Raw genomic sequence first — 19,086 nt, 5'->3', positions numbered from 1 at the left:
CTGAGCCACCTCTCCAGTCCCCAGAAGCCTTTTTGTATTCATTGCCTTACCTTAGACTTAGGTGGTAGGGTGTAGTCTCCAGAAAACTTGAATGGCTAAACAAAAAGACATAGAAAACTTCACTCCACTATAAATAACCAAGAAAACTCCAGATGGTGTAAAAAGCCACTTGTTCTGAGGGTGTTGGAATTGTCTAGGGCTACGTAACAAATTCCCTGAAGATCTGGTAGCCGGTAATAGTCATTCATTATATTGGATTCTGTATGTATGAATTCGAATGGGCAGAGCCAACTGGCTTGCCTTTGTGGCTGCTGGACGAATGGAAGGCTGGGGGCCAGAGTCACCAGAAGGCTCACTGTTAAGTCCCTGGTTGTCCAGACTGTAGTGGTTAGTTGAATACCTACATTTGGCCTCTCTCTTCTGGGCTTCACACAACATTGTAGCTGATATTTCAAGAGGATGTCAAGCTGAAACTAAAACCTCTCAGGCCCCTTGTGCATCCTCCCAGGTTCAAGAAGAGGAGAAGTAGGTGCCTATTCTTGCTCTAGAAGAGCACATGGGACCAGAAGTATTGCTGTCATCATCTTTGAAAACGTACTGTTCCAGAAAGGGACTACTAAATGAAGGCGGTAGAAAGCCAGGTTGGGCTGAGTCCAGAGAGTGGGGGCCTTAGGTGAGCACAGCTGTATGGCATCTTGAGGTGTGGGGTGGCTTGCCAAAGAATGAGAAGAGGCATAAGTGTCCAGTGAGCAGGAGGAAGTCGGGTAAAAGCCTGAACATTAGGGCAGTTAAGACCCAACAGTGAAGCAGCACTTCATACCCTAGAGGGAGGCCAGTTTAGAAACGTAGCAAGGCTATGGGGAAATTCACTGTCCACATGGGATGGTTCTGTAAAATCGTGCAGCCATTGTGAAATGCAATTTGAGGCTTCCTGCAAATGCTAACATAGTACTTCTGCCAGCAATTTGACGCCTAGGTTTATACCCAAAGGCATTGAAAATGCTCTGGACCAGGTGCATACCCCAGTGTTCAGAGTAGCATTACTCAAAATATCTAAAAGGTGGTGACACCCATGTGCTAATCAGTGAACAGATAAAGTGGTGTAGCTGGGCATGGTGGCGCACACCTTTAATCCCAGCACTCGGGATGCTGAGGCAAGTGGATCTCTGAGTTCAAGGACAGCCTGGTCTACATAGCGAGTTCTAGTCCAGCTGGGGCTACAGGGAAACCATGTCTCAAAAATTAATTAATTAATTAAATAAAGTGTGGTGTGTACATCCAGTGGAATATTATTCAGCCATAAAAAGAGATGAGGTTCTGATTCACACTACACATAGATAACAATAGAAAAAGTATGCTTAGCAAAAGAAGCCAGGTACAATTCTATAGCCCATTTCATTCCCTCTTCTGAGGTGGCCAGTTTATTATGCCCATCTTGCAGAAGAGGGTCTCCAATACCACTGTGCCCTCAAAGTGGAGTCCCTGTCCCTCCTCTGTACAGTGGCCCATTTCTAAAGCCTGCATTATCAGCCAAGGAGATTCAACTCTTGTAACTTGAACGTCCCCTCAAACCTAGTGCTGGTCATCATTAAAGGTCCAGTTTCTAAACAGAAAGCAAGTGTCTGGTGCTCCATGCACCTCTGAGTTAACGACATCCTCCAAGCGTAAGATTTGCTAACTTGGTTGGAATTTGTAGAGGTCATCATTTCAACAATGGGCTAATTTAAACTGCTCTATGTAACACTGGGAAAGTCATTATGAACAGAAAGTGCACAGATTGAGAGAAACGCCTGTAAATCACTCACCATTGATTGCTGAAAGTACAGCTAACATGTTTTATTTGGTGAATCTGTTACGGGGTTGATTTTCCTACTCTGGCATTGAATCAAAAAAACACTGCAGGAAAGTGCCCACCTGCCTTGAGTTACATTAACTTGAGAACTGCAGGTTTGTAGGATGTCTCTTTCCAGAATCAGCCTCCACCAGGGCCGATGCAGTGTCCTTTCTAGAATCCATCAGAGGTGTTCTGGCCATTCCCATCTGCACTAGCTGTGATTGCTTCTGCCCTCAGGTGTGGCCTGATTTTTGTGATGACCTCTCACTTTTTCTTGCTTCTTGCCTGTTTGTCTTTTAGCAGTCGTCCACTTCCAGTGGTAGCATGTTTGGGTCTGCAAACACTGGAAGAGGGAGCGGTTTCTTCAGCGGCCTTGGAGGGAAACCCAGCCAGGATGCTGCAAACAAAAACCCATTCAGCTCGGCTAGCGGGGGCTTTGGATCTACAGCCACCCCAAGTAAGTTGAGAAGAGTTCTCCAACCCTGGGCCTTGGAGCCATTGTTGTGCCTGTGATGTCAGAATTTGAGGAGCAGACACAGAAATTGGGGTGCCCATCCGAGCTCTGCTTGGCTGACTTTTAGATTGTTTTAGTGAGATGTCCTCTATAGTTGTGAAAGACATCAGAGCTGCAGGGAGAGGAGTGGTGGGCGGCTCCTGTCCTTGCTCATCAGCGCCAAGATGACATGAAGCCAGTGCGAGCACACGTGAGCAGCCACAGCAAGCCCACAGTGAGCGCTGCAGTTCCTGTTGCGTGGCCTTCTCTGCCTCTGCTCTGCAGTCCCTTCCAAAACACTGGAGCCTTTAGTTTCTCGCTGCTTACTTTTAGCCTCCTTCTCCTCTGAGGTGGTGTCTGTCAGCACTTTTTTCACCAGTTAATTTCCTTTTTTTTTTTTTTTTTTTTTGTTTTTGAGACAGGGTCTCCCTGTAGCCCTAGTGGGATTCACCATAGAGACCAGGTTGGCCTTGAACTTAGAGATCTGCCTCTACCTCGGAAGGTCCTGTTGCTCTTGAGCCTCATCCTGACACTACTTAACATGGTCCTCTGCACAGTCTCTCTCCAGGAAACTGAAAGACATATTTGTGTCAGAATGAGGAAGCCATTTGATAGCGATGCTTCAAGTCTGCTTTGCTCCTCTCTGACTTCTCTTTACGAAGACACCTTGCAGAGTAGCCTGGGCAAGACGCTAGGAGAGCCCCTTCTAAGAGAGCCCCTTCTAAGTGCAGTGGATTCTTTTTTTTTTTTTTTAATTTGAGAGTTTCAGACGATGTATTTTGATCCTTCCCCCTCTCCCAGATCCTCCCTTCTTGTTCTATGAGTTCAGATCTACAGAAAGATGAAACCTGTTCTCTAACACTCTTCATGTCAGTGTTGATTTGGAATGGTCCAGACACTGATGTTGGATTTTTGATGATAGTTTTACCAAATAAAAGAACAAAGAGAATCTATTTGGTGCCCAGAGAAGATGCCACGTTAGCTTGTCACCCCAAAAGTTAGTCCTTGAGTGGCTCTGCAGAGATGCAGTGTTTCCTGACTGGCTTATTCCTACACAAGTGAAGACTTTTCACAAGAAAATAATTCCAGCAGCTGAGACATTTGTTTAGCCTGTTTTTTATTTAGTTTATTATTTTTTAATTTTATGTATAGGAGTGTGTTGCAAGTGTGCAAGTGCACCTATGTCACGCAATACCCACGGAGAACCAAAGAAGGTGTCGGATCCCCTGGAACTGGTGTTATGGGTGGTAGTTAGCCACCATGTGGGTGCTGGGAATTGAATCCAGGTCCTCTGCAAGGGCAGCTAGTGCTCACTCTTTTGAGGCAGATGACAGTGGCCGCAGTGTGAATGGTGGTGTTCTCAGTCTCCTGAAGACCTGCTGTGTGGCACTGACTGAAGGAACAGTGGGGGGTGTCTTTTCTGTCTTCATGTGCCACACTCGGCTGGCCACTCTTCATTTCATGGCATTCTTCCAGCAGCCTTGTGCAGCCAGAATTGCCATCCCTCGGTTACTGTCAGGAAACTGGGACTTGGAGAGGTAACACCCTTATCCAAGGTCACGTAGCTGCTAGGTAATCTAACCCAGGCCTGGCTGCAAACCTGTTCAGTTCCACTATAATGTGGGACAAAGTGTTCTTTGTTTTTAACTAATTATATAAAAATTTTACTTTATGGAGTACTAGTGATGTTTATGTACATGTTTGTATGCACACACATGTTCACATTCAAAGAAAAATGTCCCTGAAACATTCCTTAATGGTGGGAAAATTTTAAGTCCTTCTAGCTTATTAAGAAAATGAACCATTATGTCATTATCTGTAGTCCCTACCGTACAAGAGAATTCCAGAACTTCTTTCTTTTGACTATTGTCTTTTTGAAATGATATTTATTGCATTTGTTTTATTTTGTGTGTATCTATGTTTGGGCATGCATATGTCTTAGCCTGCATGTGGGGGTCAGAGGACAGCATTGAGGTGTTGGTTCTCTCCTTCCACCATGTGGAGCCTGGGGATCAAACTCAGGTCATCAGGCTTGACAGGAAGTGTCTTTCCCTAAGCTTTTGGCATGGTATTCCATCCAGTCCCCATCCCCAGTCCCGTCCCATTGTCTCATGTCTCCCCCTAACACCACCACCATCCTACTCACCTTCTATGAGATTTGCCTTTTTAGATTCCACAAATAAGTGATGATTACCTTTCTCTGTCTGGCTTATTTCACTTAACATAATGCTTTCCAATCCCATATTATTGCAAACAACAGGATTTTATCCGATTTATGGCTGAACAGTATATAGACTGTTTTCTTCATCAATACCTCAGTTGATGGACACCTGGGTTGTTTACATTTCTTAGCTATTGTAAACAGAGCTGTAATTAAGTATGGCTGTGCAGCTGTCTTACAGGCCAGCTTCATTTGAAAAAGATTCTTTTGTTGTTGTTAGGGAGGTTTTGTTGTTGTTTTACTTTTTTTGAGACAGGGTCTCCCTATAGCCCCAGCTGGCCTGGACCTAGCTATGTAGACAAGGCTGGCCTTGATCTCACAGAGATCCCCTGCTTCTGCCTCCCAAGTGCTGGCACTAAAGGCGTGCACCACCACACCAGGCTAACAAAGGGTTCCTTTTTTTTAAAAATTTTTTAGATTTATTTTTATTTCATGTGTATATGTGTTGTGCCCGCATGTGGTTAAGTGCACCTGTGTCGTGCAGTGCCAGCGGAAGATAGAAAAGGGTGACGGATCCCCTGCAACTGGAGTTACGGGCAGTTGTTAGCTGCCATGTGGGTGCTGGGATTCGACCCTGGGTCCTCTGCAAGAACAACCAGTGTTCTTAACTGCTGAGCCATATCTTCCAGCCCTAACAAGTCTTCTTAAAAGAGAGAAAAGAATAAAGACATGATCTCCTACTTCACAGGGGTTTCAAATCTTCTATCACTGTCCCAGCAGAATCTTTGCATGTCTCATTTCATGTAGTCACACCAGGTTTCCCTGAGAAGAGACCTGTCTCTAAGCTTGCGCTTGAATTTGTTATTTCACATTTTACATTGCTAACTCTAGTTGGGTCAGGAGACTGAAGCTGAAGCAAGGGTCTTGAAATACCAAGTAAACAGAATAGCTGGGAACCTGTCTCATCAGTGTCAGATGTGCTGCCCTAGAGGGACTCAGATGCAGGCCTGCCTCGCTCCGTGAGGGAAGAACAGATTGCCCAGCACACACTCAGTCCTGTGGTGCCCACCACAAGGGAGCTAGATCAGTATCAGTCAGGGCCATCACAGTGGGTCCTTGACCAGGCCCTCATGGCCAGTGATCTCCCAAGGCAGTGACTGTGGTGGTGCCTAGACCGTGTCCCTGAAATGAGACCACTCCCTGCCTAGCTCAGGAGTGTTGCAGCAGGAGTTAGTAGCTGTGCTCAGGCTCTTCTAGGGTGGGCCTGCAACAGAGGGGGCAAGAGACTAGAGAACTGGTCTAGGATGGGTTCGGGGGTGGGCCAACCTACCTCTTCATCTCAACTTTGTTAGCCATGTGGCAATCACCAAGACTTGATATTTTGCTTAGGATTTAAGCCTGTGTCTTTGGGCAGTCTGTTTCCCCGTGTCATGCCTGCCCCCCATCCCATCTCCCCATCCCTACTTCAAACCAGTTTCTTCCTGTCTGGCCTTTCATGCATACAAATTTCAGTGAAACCTACACAGCTACTCGAACATTGTGGGGAAATAGGAATTGTTCCTGACCTCGTCTTCCGTGAAAAAACCTAGAGACCCTGGAGACCAGCACGCTATCTGTGCTATCTCAGTGGCTGTATCCATGATGAGGGCTGAGCTGTTCATATGTTGTCGGGTTTGCATTTCTTGCAGCAAACAAAACTTCTCGCCTATTTGGGGTTTTAGTAGTTTCCCCCTTTCCTTCAATTCTTGGAATAAATTCAGTGCCTAGCTAAGGGAGGGAAGAACCCACCAGCTTAGCATCTGAAAAGTCAAAAGCTTCCTTGAACCTCTAAGAACAAGGAAATGAGACTAGGCATCTCTTTGGCATTCCGTATCCCTCTCTCCAGTCGAACAGAGACTCTGTTCTGCCTGCCAGTCTTTGCACAGCTCAGGCAGCAGCAAGCAAACCGGAAGCCTTGTGGTGGACTTGAGTTTGCTCTGGCTTTGATTTCCCTAGTTTGGCACAGGAAGTAGATGAAAGCAGAACCTGTTCTCTAGAAGTGAAGGCCCCAGGAGGGAGCGACTGGTTGTCCGAGGCAGGTAGACCTGAGACCCTGGGACCCCTAAAGGGGGGCCTCTACTGTCCTTTTTTTTTTTTTTTTTTTTTTGACTTGTAGAGCTGTGCCAGGAAGTCAGTGCTTGGGTGCCAGTGACGTCAAACTCATTATTGGGTACATGGAAATCAGAAGAGTCTGTTGCTCTTGTCTCCATAAACGCTCAGCTGAAGTGGCTCTCTTCTGCCATCTGAGGGGATGTCAAGTAAAGAAGGATATCTTCCTCTATTAAATTTTCTCACACCTGTCCCTGGTCCCTTCAGATACCTCTAACCTGTTTGGAAACAGCGGAGCCAAGACATTTGGAGGATTCGGCAGCTCATCCTTTGGGGAGCAGAAGCCTGCTGGCACATTCAGCTCAGGCGGTGGGAGTGTGGCATCCCAAGGCTTTGGATTTTCCACTCCAAATAAAACAGGTACCCTACATGTATAACCGTGCTTACCGCTACATGCGTACATTTGTGTATGGTTAGACCTCTGGGAGGCGACGTCCTCACGTGTTTACCTCAGGGGAGTGCAGTTGGAGTAAAGAAGTTACCTTGTTCTCCAAATTATTTTTGTATTTTCTGAGCATCTGCTTCTTTCCTAACACTTTAGCCCTGCTAAAAAATTTTTTAAATTGCCAGGCGTGGTGGCACATGCCTTTAATCCCAGCACTCAGAAGGCAGAGGCAGGTGGATCCCTGTGAGTTTAGGGCCAGCCTGGTCTACATAGTGAGTTCCAGGACAGCTGGGGCTACAGGGAGACCCTGTCTCAAAAAGAACAAAAAAAAAAAAAATTTTTCAATTAAAAAGAATAATGCATATAATAATTGCAGAAAAACCAACCTAGCATGTACACTTGTAATCCTAGCAGTTCGGAGGCAAGAGACAGGAGGAGTCACTCTTGCGTTTGAGGCTAGCCTGGTCTACATAGTTAGTTCCAGGCTAGCCAGGGCTACATAACAAGAGACTCTGTTGTGAAAAGAAAAGAAAAACTAAAGAGCACATTGGGAAATGGTAACTAAAGCATGTTATCAGAAACCACAGATTTGCGTGGGCACCCTCACCTCAGCGGTCAAGGCACAGACCCTCCTTACATCTCCATCATTTTTCCCTCTCCCAAATAACTGTTTTAAACTTTTGTTTGGGTTTGGTTTTTTTAAGATAGAGTCGCCCTGTGTACGCAAAGCTGGCCTTCAACTCATGGTCTTCCTGCTTTAGCCTTCTGAAGGCTGGGATCACAGCTCTGCACTACCTCTTCTAAACTTTACTTTGAACTTATTTGTGTGTGTGTGTGTGTGTGTGTGTGTGTGTGTATGCATATACACATACTTTCCACATACCAGACTACACAGCCAGAATACATTATCAGCACTATTTTATCCCAGTATGACTTACAAAATATTTATCTGTAAACTTTGTTTATAATCATCTATCACCATTTGTCATTAAAAGCTTTAAAAGAACAATATGCATTTAGATACCAAACCTCCTGATTTCTGTCGCCTGCCTGTCTAAGGTCTGCAGCTGCCTGCAGGGCTGGTTCTGTGGGTGGGAAGTTGTGGAGTAAGACTGTTGGAGGGGCAGAAGTGGTGCTCGCCGAAAGCCTCTCTAGAGCAGCCTCCCTGCCAAGGGTGGGGGATTTGCCCTTGGATGTGAGCAGGCCCCTGCCTGAAGACTAGAAATGTAAGTAGCTGTGACCTAGATTAGAAGATGACCTTGAAATACAAAGACAGCGGCTTCCAGATGTGTGCTGGGCTCCTTTGTTAGACCCTCTCTTGGCAACCTGGTCTTCGGTGGCAGGTTCTTCCTACCTTTCCCCTAGATTTTAAAAGGGACTAGAAACAGGTATCGCAGCTTTGTTCTGGGGACACACAGGGAGGGATTGCAAAATGAAACGGCTACGGGAGCTTATAGCCCTAATTAAAAAGACAGGTACAGGGCTGGAGAGATAGTCAGGGAGCCAGCCTGGCCTCCGCCACCCTGTTTCTAAACACAAGGCGGGTGGCTCCTAAGGAATCATACAGGGTTGACCTGACCTCTCTACATACCTGCATAGCATACACACTAACATAAAGTCAAATAAAACGACAAGTTTGAACACTGAACTAAGAAACGTTATTTCATTGACCCTTGAGCCTTTTAATTTTTTAGGAACCTGATGTTTTCTTTGCTTCTATTGTCCCTGTGTATGGTTCTGTATCCCAGAATCACATCCCAGTTGATTTGAGAGCCTCATGGTTTTGTTTTTTCTTTCTTAGAGAAAACATAACTCCCGTTTTTCAGAATACTTTTTCTGATGAGGACGCCCGGAGTGAGAACTCTGGCAGGGAGAACCACCTCTCAGCATGTGGTGTCTGAAGTAGTGTCAGTGTGAGAAGATAGTGAGGCAGAGAAAGAGGGCAGCCTTGCATTCCAGAGTGCAGTCTGCAGCCCAGCTTGCCTTACGGAGCTGCTGCTCCCAAAGGTGGAGTCAGACAATTGGACAAAGGGATAGGGTGCAGCTTAGTGGCAGAACATAAGGCCCTGAGCTTCTAGGCTCCACCCCAATCACCAAAATAAATAATTCAGGAGTTCCCACTCCTGCCCCAGTAGGGACGCCTGAGGTGTCAGGATTATCCCTCCTGACTTTAAGAGGGATTTTAGGCCTGTGGGTTGGGTGAGGCTTTGAAGAATTCTAAATGTGTCCATTCGTCCTCCCTTCAGTAAAATGGCATCAGAAATAATACTGCTGGAGGTCATCGAGGAGAGCAAAGGAAACGTGACCCTACAGCGGCCTCACTTGCTAGCTAGCCCTGGGTACTCCTCTGTCCATTGCCAGAATTTCTAAGCATCATGACAAGGAGGGAGGCAGGGGACACATGACAGGGAGATGAGAGGTTCCAGTCCCAGCTCTACCTCCTGCCAAGGCTAAAGCTGGTTGTCTTCTCTGAGCCTCTGTGTCCTACTGGAGGGGAAGAGGAACTGCTGTGAAGCAACTACCAACACCTAGAGTCAGGTCTTACCGTGTGGGCTTAGTAAACTTTTTCCATGCTTCCTAGCTCGCACCAGTCAGCCAGTAAAATTGAATTCCTCTGCCCGTTTGGAGGGAATTGCCTCTCCCCAGAAGCTAAGAACAGAGCGACTGTTCTATTATGTTTGCCTATGACCTAGGTTTGTGTTTTCTCTCTCTCTCTCTCATTGTGTATGTGCATGCATTGTGTGCACACCCGTGCGTGTGTGTGTGTGTGTGTGTGTGTGTGTGTGTGTGTGTGTTTACTCGCCACTCCTTTCCAGGTGACTTTGTATCACTGTGACTTCTCATTTTTCACTCACCTCTAGAAAGAAGTCTAAGCAGTATTGAGTACAAGGCGCCAGATGAAACCCTGTGTCTAGGAAGAAAATGCAACTGGATCTGTGATCAGTTTTAAATAATTCAACTGCAAGGGTTTTTTTTAGCACTTTTTTTCCCCAGTATGTTATGTTTATAGCCCACCACTCTGCATATCATGGGTTGGAATTTCACTCAAGGTTTTAGAATACAGATTATTAACCCAAACATGAGCCTTAGCAAAAAGTATCTCCTCGGCCTCTATGAAAGATATATACACACATCATTCAATCACAAATTATCTGTTGGTCAGAGCATTCACCTGCCAACATCCATCCCCCATATTTGATCTTTCCTGATTCGGGTGATGAAGCAGCAGTGTGATCACAGTGAGACCAGATGCCTTCCAACAACAGGCATATTTTCAGAACTGACATCCCTACTCCTAGGTTGATCCTGTCCCTGATGCTCAGAGGCCCCCAGCACTCGCTTTAGCACATAAAGGCCAACCTGAATCCTAGATAGTGGGGCAAGAAGCTCCTGATAAGGAACCCAGCAACTCCAGCCAGCTTAGCACACCCTCCTGTGTGTCTCTTCTAAACCTCAGAACTACAGCAGCACCTTGGAGATTTGGGGACACCTCAGGTGCAGGGGAGCAGCTCAGATGAGGATGTACCTCCCCATCCATCAGAGGAAGCTGTCTCATACTGGACCTGACCCTTTTCTGTTGTCATCTGTGTGTCCATGGCCCATCTGTGACCACAAAGCCACAGCATCTAAAGGCATCCTCACAGCGGACCTGCACTAGATTTATACTGTAGTCTTCCTCAAGGAAGAGATTCAGTATGCTTTTTATTGAGGCTGCAAGACAGAAAGCACTTGAAAAAATTGTTCTCTACTGAGAGGGAGGGATACTGGTGAGAGCTGTGCAGCCATCCAGCTGTAAATAAATAAAAGGCACCTGGCTGAGCGCCAGCATGCACATCACTCTGCCTCTGCTGTGACCCAGTTCATGAGTTCTGCCAGGGAGGGAGCCCCTCCAGCTTTTGAAGTTGAACGCCTGGCCTCTGTGGTGATAAGCAATAAAACTTGTCATCCTGTGACTGCTGGGTTGAGACACGAGCTTTGGGGATGGAGTTTCAGTGAGGAGGAATCCCAAACAGCACAGGGCTGGAAAGGGCTCTGGGATGGGCTGACAGGGCTGGGGCGGTGGTATGCTCTCCTAAGGTTTCATACACATTCCCGCTGCCTCAGGAAGGCACACAGGGCTCTCAAACATGGGCCTGTGGGAGCTGTCATGGTGCCACAGACCCCTCTGCTCCTGATGATGGAGGCAGCCTGGCTTGGCAGTGTCTGGGGTTGGGATATTACACTTTATTCCTTTGTGTTAGAATTGCTAACGCCCTGTTTCCCTTCTTTCCTTCCTCATTCTGGTTTCTGACTGCTCAATGCCTCTCTTCTGTCTCCTTTCTTTCTCCCTGTTCTGTTTGTTTGCCTCTGTTTTGCTCAGGTGGCTTCGGTGCTGCTCCAGTGTTTGGCAGCCCTCCTACTTTTGGGGGATCCCCTGGGTTTGGAGGGGTGCCAGCATTCGGTTCAGCCCCAGCCTTTACAAGCCCTCTGGGCTCGACCGGAGGCAAAGTGTTCGGAGAGGGCACTGCGGCTGCCAGCGCAGGAGGATTCGGGTAAGCTCTGGGTGGGCCCTGGGGAAGCCGAAAGCTCTTGCCAGCCCAAAGTGCTGGGGCCTGGCCTTCTAAAGGTCCTGCCTTGAAGTAGGCAAAAAAAAAAAAAAAAGCCAAAAGATTCCTGTTGCTCTAGGACAAAGCCCACTGTAAGCAGGCTTCTAAATACAGGGGTGGGTACTGTCTGCCTGCATTGTTGGCTGCCAGTAGGTAGCGTACAGGTCATCAGTGCCCCTGTTCTCTGGGTGGGGTTAAAGAAAGACACAGTCCCACCCTGACCTTGACCACAGCCCGGCCTGCATCTTGAGGTGCTTGTGTTGGGGAGTCCTTAAAGGAGTGCTTTTCACATCTTTCTTTGGTGATTGTTCTGGGAGCAGCCTGTGTCCCCTGCTCCATCCCTGGCCCTAGCTGGAGTTTTCAGTCTCATAGACCCAGGGCTGGCTCACACAGCACACCAACTGGGTAGCTTCCACACAGGGTTACAGCGGGCCTTTTGATTGTCACAGCTGCTCTCCTGTACTACGCATTTCTCTCTAGAAAATGCCATGGCAGGGTTATGCTTCTAAGGGCTTCAGGATTTCAGCCTGATTGCCAAAACCCGAGGAAAAAAATACCTTTGTCATACCACAGTATCCCAAATAAATGTATGTGGTGATGGCTCCACAAGGTCACTCCCTGGAAGGAGATTTTGATGCCCAAAAGGGCTCAGACAGGCACTCACCCTTGGCGCAGGGCTGAGAACACAGAGCCAAAGATTGGAGTGAAAGATGTACTAGGGCTGGTCAAGATGGCAGCAGCTGTCTAGAAAATGAAGTGTGTTCTTAGTCAAACTTTCCTCCGCAGAGGTGCTAGAACACCCAGGGAGAACACACAAGTAGAAGAGGCTTTTCTTTCATCTCGGGGAAACTAAGGGGTCTTTGACATTTCTCCTCTGGAAACTCCAAGACCTACAGTTAAAGAGAGCTTTCGGAGGAGAGGTAGGAACCTATCTAAGCCCACACTCTAGGCAGGACTGGATAGACTCTGATCCACATACACTACTGCAGAGTTTGTGGAACCTTGAAGTTTTATTTATTTATTTGAAAGCAGCTGTTTTCTTTACTAGTAGAAAAATCTGTGTTGGAAGTATAGCTCATTGGTAGAGAACTTGCCTGGCATGCTCAAGGCTCTGGACCCATCTCCACCAAGAGACAGAGCATGAATCAGAAAGCTAACTTTTCTCACCATGGTGACACATACCTGTAATCCTAGCAATTCAGGGGACCGAGAGAGGAGGATTGTGAGTTTGGGCCAGCCTGGGCTACATAGTAAGACCCTGTCTCAAAATAACAATAAAAAATAAATAGAAATAATGACTGGGGAGAAAGCTCGCCATAAAGGACTTGTCACACACATGCATGAGGTCCTGAGGTTCAATCCCCAGCACCCATTTAAAAAGCTAGATATGGTGGTGTGTGGTTGTGATCCCATCACTGATGAGGTGGTGACAGGTGGATTTGGGGACTTGCTGGCCAGACAGCCTAGCAAATCAGTAAACCCAGGGTCCCAGTGAGCAACCCCGTCTCAAAAAGCAAGGTGGCCGCTCCTGAAGAGCAACACCGGAGGTTGCCCTGCACACGGTGAACACAAGGAAGTTAGAGGGCTTATTTTACCCTCATATATCCTGGTTGGCTGGCCTATTCCATTTAGCAAGAACCAGCTCAGGTGTTAAATCTCTGGAGGAAACCACTAGTCTGTTCTGCAGTCACTGGTGCTGTCCTTAGTGCTAAAGATCTGAGGTCACCTCTAAAGCCAGGACTAGGAGGACAGTGGGACCACTCCAGAAGAATACAGGAGAGTTGGCCCTCGTGTGGCTGTGTACGAGAGAGAGAGGCCCTTAGCTCATGTGAAGAAATTGGTACCGACCAAACTTAGTAGTACACACTTTAATCCCAGCACTCGAGAAGCAGAGGGAGGCCTGGTCTACACAGCAAGTTCAGGCCAGTCAGGGCTGTTTAATGAGACTGTCTCAAAAAATGGATGAATGGACGGAGGGTTTTTTTTGTAGGTGGATAGATAAATGGAACTGGGAGCAGCTCAGGGACCTTTTTATGTAAGCATTTACCCAAGTCCTAGCTCTTTTCCCAAGAAACCCTCACTCATTTCTCTGCTGACCTCCAGGAGGCTACCACCAAAACCCTCAGAAAGTAGTTTCCAGTATGTCCCTCAACCCCATTTGCTGGACCAAATCTGGAGGGAGAACTCCTGAGTGAGGTTGCCTGGGGGATTGTCCTGGGGGGTAGCAGGGGAGAAAGTGATAGCCATTTCTACATCACTTTGTGTATTTGTTGATTTTTATGAAACAAAATTTTGAGTAGAACCTGGAAACCATCCCTTTCTGCACAAAACAATGGAAACAGAAGGACTACTTTCTATGCAGAAAGCCCTTTACCTCGACTTTGAAAGTGAATAAAGGACCCAGTTAGTGGGTAAAATTACTTGCTATGCAGCCTAAGTATCTGAGTTCAGTCCCCGAAACCCACATTAGAAGAAGAGAATCTACTCCTGATAGTTGTTTTCTGACTGCCACTTACACACTGCTCCCCACCCCCACTCCCAGACACACACTAATTTTGTTTTTAAATGTGAATAGAGGGCTAGGCATGTAGATCAGTTGGTAGAGCATCTACAAAGCCCTGGCTACATTCAGTCTCTAACACCACATAAACCATGCCTGGTGGTAAGTGTCTAAAAGATGGAACAGTAGGATCAGAAGTTCAAACCATCCTCAGCCACATAGCAAGTTCCAGACCAACCTGGAATACGTGAGACCCTGTCTCAAAAAAAAAAAAAAAAAGGTGAATAAAATCACCAGACTCTGTGGCACTGGCTGGTAGGCCCAGCCTTCAGGAGGCTGAGGCAGAAAAAGCATTTGAGCCCAGGAGTGTGAGGGCAGCTTAGGCAATATAGCAAAAACAAAGAAAAATAGCAGTAAATAGAATCCAGACCCCAGGAGGAGCTAAGAACAGATACATAGGGGAGGGAAGGGGGCCAGTGAATCTAAAGATATCTAAAGCAAAAGGCTGAAAGTCCAAGGTGTTGGTAGAACGACACACGTGGTGCTGCTCAGTCACTATGGGGCTGAAAACTACAGCCCAGCAGGTTGGATTCCACACTGCGTTCCTGTGTCCCCCTCCCAGAGCTGAGGTAGAGGCTTGCTCTGGGCTGTAGCCATGTTCTCCAAGGGCCTGTTGGCCCAGATCAGGCCTTTTACCACAAATCGGGTCTGATTGTGCCCAAGACAGATGAGAGTGGATGAGGAGTGGGGCTGGCACAGGGACTGTGGGCCACCCTCACCCCTCCATTTCTCACTGGAACCCAGGTTCGGGAGCAGCAGCAACACTGCGTCCTTCGGCACCCTTGCCAGTCAGAACGCGCCCACCTTTGGATCCCTGTCCCAGCAGTCTTCAGGCTTTGGGACCCAGAGCACTGGATTCTCTGGGTTCGGATCAGGCACAGGAGGTAAACAGCCAAATTCTTTCCTCCCTCACAAGCACCACAGTCCCTCCCACCTTCTCCCCCGAAGAAGTGAGTCTTCCTAGCTGTTCAGTTCAGCATTTTAAAAGCTGAAAGCGGTTGAAAAATAAAATGTTCTTTTAGGTTTTAATTAGACTAGCAACATTGTACCATTTCTGATCAAATAAAGAAATTTCTGACTCCATTTTCTCTCAGGAGTTGAGAACTCTAGATAATAACAGTCCTACCCAGCTTTGGTTTCAAAAGCTGAAGCAGCACATTCAAACACCAGCATGTTTTTGAAACCAGGAACCCTCACAAGATGTCTTGTATTTGTATAGCAATCTGCGTCTTCAGAGAGCACAATCTCTGTGTTCTGTGTTATCCTCACCACAGACTGAGGAGGCACACAGAGAACTTAGCAAAATTGTGATGTTAAAAATGAGGAAAGGGGCTGGAGAGGTGGCTCAGAAGTTAAGAAGACTGGTGGTTCTTGCAGAAGACCCGGGTTCGAATCCCAGCACCCACATGGCAGCTAACAACTGTCTGTTAACTCCAGTCCCAGGGGATCCGACAGCCTCTTCTGACCTCCGTGGGCATTGCATGAGACAGATGCACTTACCTACATGCAGGCAATACACACATACACATAAAATAATAAGCTAGGCATGGTGGCGCACGCCCTTAATCCCAGCACTCGGGAGGCAGAGGCAGGCAGATCTCTGTGAGTTCAAGGCCAACCTGGTCTACATAGTTCCAGGACAGCTGGAGCTACAGGGAGACCCTGTCTCAAGAAGACCAAAAATGAATGAATGAATAATGAATGAATGAATGAATGAATGAAAGAAATTTTTTTAAATGAAAAAAGGATTAAGCTAAGTAACTAAGACGGCCAGAGCTACGTGCAGCTCCAGCCAGGCCCAGAGCGCTTGCTTCTTCGGTCTCAGGAGGAAGCAGGTAGATGTTTAAAAAGGAAAAACAGCCCCGTTTTCCTGATGAGGTGGCACAAGGGAGCAGTGCCACAGACCCTCTGCCTGCAGCCAGTGTGGGGAGGCTGGGAGAGCTTGAAGATACTGAGCTAACACTAACAAAGTAAAGGGGTGCCCGCTTTCTCCCAGAGTAGCCAGGGGCACATGAGGATAACTCTGCCTCCCGCACACACCTTGCAGAGCCGGGCAGCGGGGCTCACTGCAAGAACCACGCAGGAAGGAGCCTGCCTGCCTGAGAGGCCCCGGTTCATGGACATGTGTTGTAACCTCCCATTTCTGTTTTTCAGCATTCAGCTTTGGATCATCTAACTCGTAAGTAGTTGTCTCCCATGTGGAGTCTGACCTGGCTTAATCTGTAAAGTGGAAGGGGCTGGGGTGTGGAAAAACTCCCAAGCACTAATTCTTACTGGACTTGTGTGCTTTGCCCTGTTTTCCTGTAAGATGTGCTGGAAGATCAAGGTTCAGCCGCAGGCGTTGGGCCTGCAGGCAGGTAGGAGACAGCCAGAAGGCCATCCTGGCCAGCTTGAGGCTATGAAAGGAAATTGGCCTTCCATGAGGCGGGGTGTGGAGACACTTTCTCATCTCCTTGGTGGTGTCTCCAGAGCCTCCTACTGCAAGCCAGGCTCCAGGCCTGACTCCAGACTTGCATGTTGGGCCTCACTCTGCACTTCTGTGTTGAGTCAGAGTGGAGTCCAGAGCCCTGACCTCTACCACAGGCAGGTGCATTAGCATCGCGGGAGCCAAAGAGCCAATACTGTCTCCTGCCCTTGTAGGTCTGTCCAGGGCTTTGGTGGCTGGAGAAGCTGAACCGGTGTCAGTGTTCCTTTCCGCTCCTGTGACCCATTGTATGCGGCCCTCTCCAGCAGACGAGGTAACAGACGGTCAGGTGAACTTTCTGAGGGAAACATCCACCCAGAAAGAAACAACGGAGACCAGAACTCGAGGGACGCCTGGCTGCTCATTTCATTTGTTCTGTTTCGTGTCAGGTTTTCCCTGCTATTAAACCCTTTGGCTGTTTTGTACAGAACACGTGTGGGTTTATTCAGGTCACATCCAAGCAGAGAAGTTCTCTTGTTTCTATGGCTCAGAGAAACCAAGCCAGTGGGCTCCGGTCTCACTCCAGGTAGAACCCTCCACACAGGAAAGAGGCAGGATGTGGCCAGACACCTTCCGTAGACTGCACCTTGACATCCTCCTACCGTGCCAGACTCCTCTGAGGGCCACTGTGCAATTGGGAGGATGCTTTGAGATGGCCTCCCACATCATCAGTCAGTTGGGTTCCAGAAGCAATGCTCACACAGCCAGTCGGGAGGCAGGTATGGCAGACAGACCAGGGGCACAGAGGCTCAGCTGCCCGTCATGTGCTACCTGTTGAACAACCTCACTGCCTCATCTCAGGCTCCTACAGGCTGTACCTCCGCTTTATATATCCACTGCTAGTTTCTCCTATCTGGAGAGGAGCAGTGTACTGAGGTATGGCCTTAACATCCAGTATAGGACAGATAGACTTGGCAAGACCACCTAGCCCACTGTCTGGGACACAGCTACAAAGTACCACCAGCAGGATGGTGCTAGCTTGACACAGTTCGCTGCCTGGCTGTGCCTTCATAACTCCATTTTGGGCCTGGCCTGTCTGCTCCTTAGGCTGTGAACCCCCAGACAGTTGCAACCAAGGCCCACTCCTCTGCAGAGACCTACATCATGGCAGTGCATTGGCTGGGCTCGTGGCGGGTGGGGGCAGAGCAACATGGGGGCTTGGGGAGATGACTATGGTTCAGAGTTGGACATCCTGGAGAGTTGTTATTTTTTAATGTCCTAATAAAAGTCTGACACATACTATTAGTTTGTCATGGAGCGGCCAATGTGACTCTCAGATTCTGTTGACTTGTTTGGGGACCGTGGACCGCACTGATGTCTCCTCACACCACAGCCTGCTCACGTGTACCCTGCCTGCCTTGGCCTCGACCAGGAAGCTCTTTGTGAAGTACAGATTCATGTGCCTCCAATCCTGGAGACTGATTCAGTGGGAGACATCAGGGTTGGGCACTCACCTGTGTGGTAGGCTGTTTCTTGATCTCCTAAGAGGAGCCTCAGAGTCCCCTGCTGGGCAACAGCAACATCTCCTTGACCCAGCCACCAGCAAACCAAGACCTAGAATGAAGAGCACAGCACCGTGGGGACTGTTAACCTACCCTGGGGTTTGTGACAGAAGAGGGACTTGTCTGTGCATTCTGCTAATCAGGGGCTCTGTCTCTTGTGAAGAGCTGGAGCCTTTAGAGTCTTACTGTGGGGCCTTTTGGGTCCTCTGGGGAGTAGAGAGCCCATCACCATTGTCCATTTGAGGCCCCTCAGGTCTGTGGCAGGCCTGTTTCCACAGGTGCTTTTGTAAGGTTGCACACGGGGATCTTGAAGCCAGGGACTTCAGTTGTGATAGGGAAAGCTCACAGCAGAGGGTCATGTAACTAACTGGGTGACAGAAGTTCTGTTCTGCCCTTGGCCGGTCGTCCTGTCAACCCACACCCACCCAAGCTGGTCTTCTGCTTTATGTTTTCCCCACCGGCTCCTTATATAAATAGAAGCCGGTTCAGCCTAAACCCTTGACCTCAAATTCTCTGCGTTAATCCATTGTGGTGGCATGTGGCATCTCTCCATAAGGCCATATCAGCTGTGCTGGGTCAGATAACACCCCACCACTCACTGTCATGTGGTGGCACCAGAGGAATGTGCTCTGGTGTCTGAGCCCCTCAGAGCTCCTTTTTTGGGGTGGATTACAGTGGTAACTGGCAGAGTCAAGTCAGCTCAATATCCAGTGTCCCCTGAAGTCCAGGATGCTGGTCTGAGGATGCTTAGTGGTTCCTGCCTGCTCCAGGAGATCCTTGAGGTGTGGGTGTCACACAGGCCCAGGAGATGGCTGTGTCAGCTCGGAGCATCGTGGTACAGGGCAGGCAGTAGGCAATCAGCCCTTAGCTGTGCTTCATGGTACTTAGGAAAGGAGGAAGAAAAGGGACAGGTAGATTTTGTAAGTTAGGTCACTTTTGGCTTCAATTTTCTA

General features: G+C 48.0%; 1 protein-coding gene across 4 annotated transcripts in view; it reads left to right on the top strand.

Annotated features, from left to right (window-relative positions):
• Positions 1 to 17,061, top strand: part of Nup214 (nucleoporin 214) — a 96,079-nt gene extending 79,018 nt beyond the window's left edge. For 3 of the 4 annotated variants that reach the window (XM_029560051.1, XM_008825664.3, XM_008825660.3), the window contains 6 exons: positions 2,135 to 2,291; positions 6,844 to 6,996; positions 11,382 to 11,553; positions 14,912 to 15,051; positions 16,322 to 16,346; positions 16,808 to 17,061. In XM_029560051.1, the coding sequence (XP_029415911.1) occupies positions 2,135 to 2,291; positions 6,844 to 6,996; positions 11,382 to 11,553; positions 14,912 to 15,051; positions 16,322 to 16,346; positions 16,808 to 16,841 (681 nt within the window). In that variant the 3' untranslated portion in view covers positions 16,842 to 17,061. The remainder of the gene's footprint in view (positions 1 to 2,134; positions 2,292 to 6,843; positions 6,997 to 11,381; positions 11,554 to 14,911; positions 15,052 to 16,321; positions 16,347 to 16,807) is intronic. The other variant, XM_008825673.3, reaches the window with a different exon arrangement.
• Positions 17,062 to 19,086: the final 2,025 nt, after the last annotated feature.

This window comes from Nannospalax galili, unplaced genomic scaffold (assembly GCF_000622305.1).
Source record: "Nannospalax galili isolate Female #2095 unplaced genomic scaffold, S.galili_v1.0 scaffold290, whole genome shotgun sequence".
Classification (NCBI taxonomy): Eukaryota; Metazoa; Chordata; class Mammalia; order Rodentia; family Spalacidae; genus Nannospalax; species Nannospalax galili.
This window is presented reverse-complemented; position numbering and strand designations above follow the sequence as displayed.